At 54.6% G+C, this 1,977-nt stretch overlaps 1 protein-coding gene across 1 annotated transcript in view; it reads left to right on the top strand.

Moving 5' to 3' along the window:
* LOC112112652 (lysozyme C-like) overlaps window positions 1-685 on the top strand; it is a 4,272-nt gene extending 3,587 nt beyond the window's left edge. The window contains exon 4 of the mRNA XM_026660913.2: window positions 426-685. Within this exon, the coding sequence (XP_026516698.1) occupies window positions 426-492 (67 nt within the window). The 3' untranslated portion in view covers window positions 493-685. The remainder of the gene's footprint in view (window positions 1-425) is intronic.
* The last annotated feature ends 1,292 nt before the right edge of the window (window positions 686-1,977 follow it).

Genomic DNA, 1,977 nt, shown 5'->3' with positions numbered 1-1,977 from the left:
TAGTGACTCTTTTGGTTTTGGTGACTCTTGTGGTTTGTCTGCAAAGCTCAAGCTGTTTTGTTTGTTTGCTTGTGTGTTTTTTTGGTGTGGGTTTTTGCTAATCTCCTGATTTTTTGCAGCCTGACTAGATGTCTGAGGGCTGGGCCCTGATCCATAACGGGCAGTGCGACTAACAGCTCAGTTCTCAGTTCCTTATCTGGCTTAACCATTTTCCTTCAGCCCAGCCCCCTGGGGATGAGGGGTGCAAGCGTCCCTATTTCACAGGAGGGGAAACTGAGGCACGGAGCAGCAATGTGACCTGCCCAGAGTCTGGGCAGAATAACCCAGGTCTTGCCTGCCCAAGGCCAGCGCCTGTAACCCCTCGGGCGCATTTTATGAGGCACCTCGACCAGGTGGCCGCTGATTCTTTTTCTCTCCTCCGTCAGGGTGGCCTGGACGTCGTATTGCCAAGGCCAGGATCTGTGGCAGTACGTAGAAGGATGCGGCGTGTGAGAGCAGCCCTGGGATCGGGCTCCGTCCCGCCCCGAGTTCTCCGGGCCCTGGCTTGATGCCTTTCCCCAGATCTTTCCAAACACAATCAACCCCCCGAATCCAAGACCCGGCGCTCCGCTGCTCAGCCTCCTGGGCCATCGCAACAGGGGAAATGGGGGTAGTGGGATAGAGTGGGGGGAGGGGGAGAGGGCTGGGAACCAGGACTCTGGGAGGGCAGTGGGGGCTGGTGGGTTAGAGCAGGAGGGGCTGGGAGCCAGGACTCCTGGGTTCTCTCCCTGTCTCTGGGAGGGGAGTGGGATCTAGTGGGTTAGAGCAAGAGGGCTGGGGCCAGAACTCCTGGGTTCTCTCCCCGGCTCCTCTCGGTCAGTGGAGTGAGTACAGTCTAGCCCCTTCACACAGATTTGGGGAGGGGTAGAACTAGTCCTGGGGTATGAACTAGTGGGAGGTTTTCAGGTGGGCGCAGCATGGGAGCGCAGAGGGTGCCCTCTCCTCACGGCAGTCTGGGTTGATTTTCCAGTTGATTTGATTGTGATACTTTGGGTTCTTTTCCTATTAAAGTAGATTCCTCAGCCTCAACCGATGCTTTTGGTCCTTCTTTTGATAACACACAACATGCATCCATGGCCTGACTTTGAAATGCAGCCACCTCTGGGGAACGGCAGCTGGGAACAGCCACACATAACGCTGCCTGGGGATGGCTCGCCCGGCACTGAGATGCAGCCACCTCTGGGGTGGGGGTAGATGGAGAACATCCACACATAACACCTGACTCCATGAATGCTGTGAACCCCGTCTGTCCCCCTGGCCTCTGGGGCTATGTCTGATCTGGGGAAAGGCCGGGAACTGGCAGGTGGGAAGCTGCTCCTTGGGCAGGAAATAACTGTCCTGAGCCTTAAATCAGCTGCCAGTGTCATTACATTATCCAGCCCCATATTCCCCCTCCATACACACCCATCCATCCACCTACCCATCCCACATCCATCGCTCTCAGCATCTCCATACACACCCATCCATCCCGGTACACACTTCTCCATCCACCCACCCACCCATCCCCCTTCCATCGCTCCCAGTATCCCCCCAGCATCTCCATACTCACCCATCCATCCCTGTACACACCTCTCCATCTGTCCATCCCCACCCCCATCCATTGCTCCCAGCATCCCCCCAGCATCTCCATACACACCAATCCATGCCCCCACTCCTCTACTCATCTCTGCATTCCTCCATCTGTCTGTCCCATCCCACACACCTGCCTCTATCTATCTATCTATCTATCTATCTATCTATCTATCTATCTATCTCCATAAACGCCTATTCACCCATCCATATACACCCATATTTATCTATCTAGCTCTGTGTAAACTCGAAAGCTTCTCTCCAACAAAAGCCATTACCTGCCCCACCTTGTCTCTCTAATAAAAGACAGGTCAAGCCAATTTTTGTCAGCCATGTTGCTGTGTTTGAAGGGAGACAGCCTGTACAGAT

The sequence above is a fragment of the Terrapene carolina genome, unplaced genomic scaffold (assembly GCF_002925995.2).
Source record: "Terrapene carolina triunguis isolate 2854851 unplaced genomic scaffold, T_m_triunguis-2.0 Scaffold848, whole genome shotgun sequence".
In the NCBI taxonomy this organism is placed as follows: Eukaryota; Metazoa; Chordata; order Testudines; family Emydidae; genus Terrapene; species Terrapene triunguis.
This window is presented reverse-complemented; position numbering and strand designations above follow the sequence as displayed.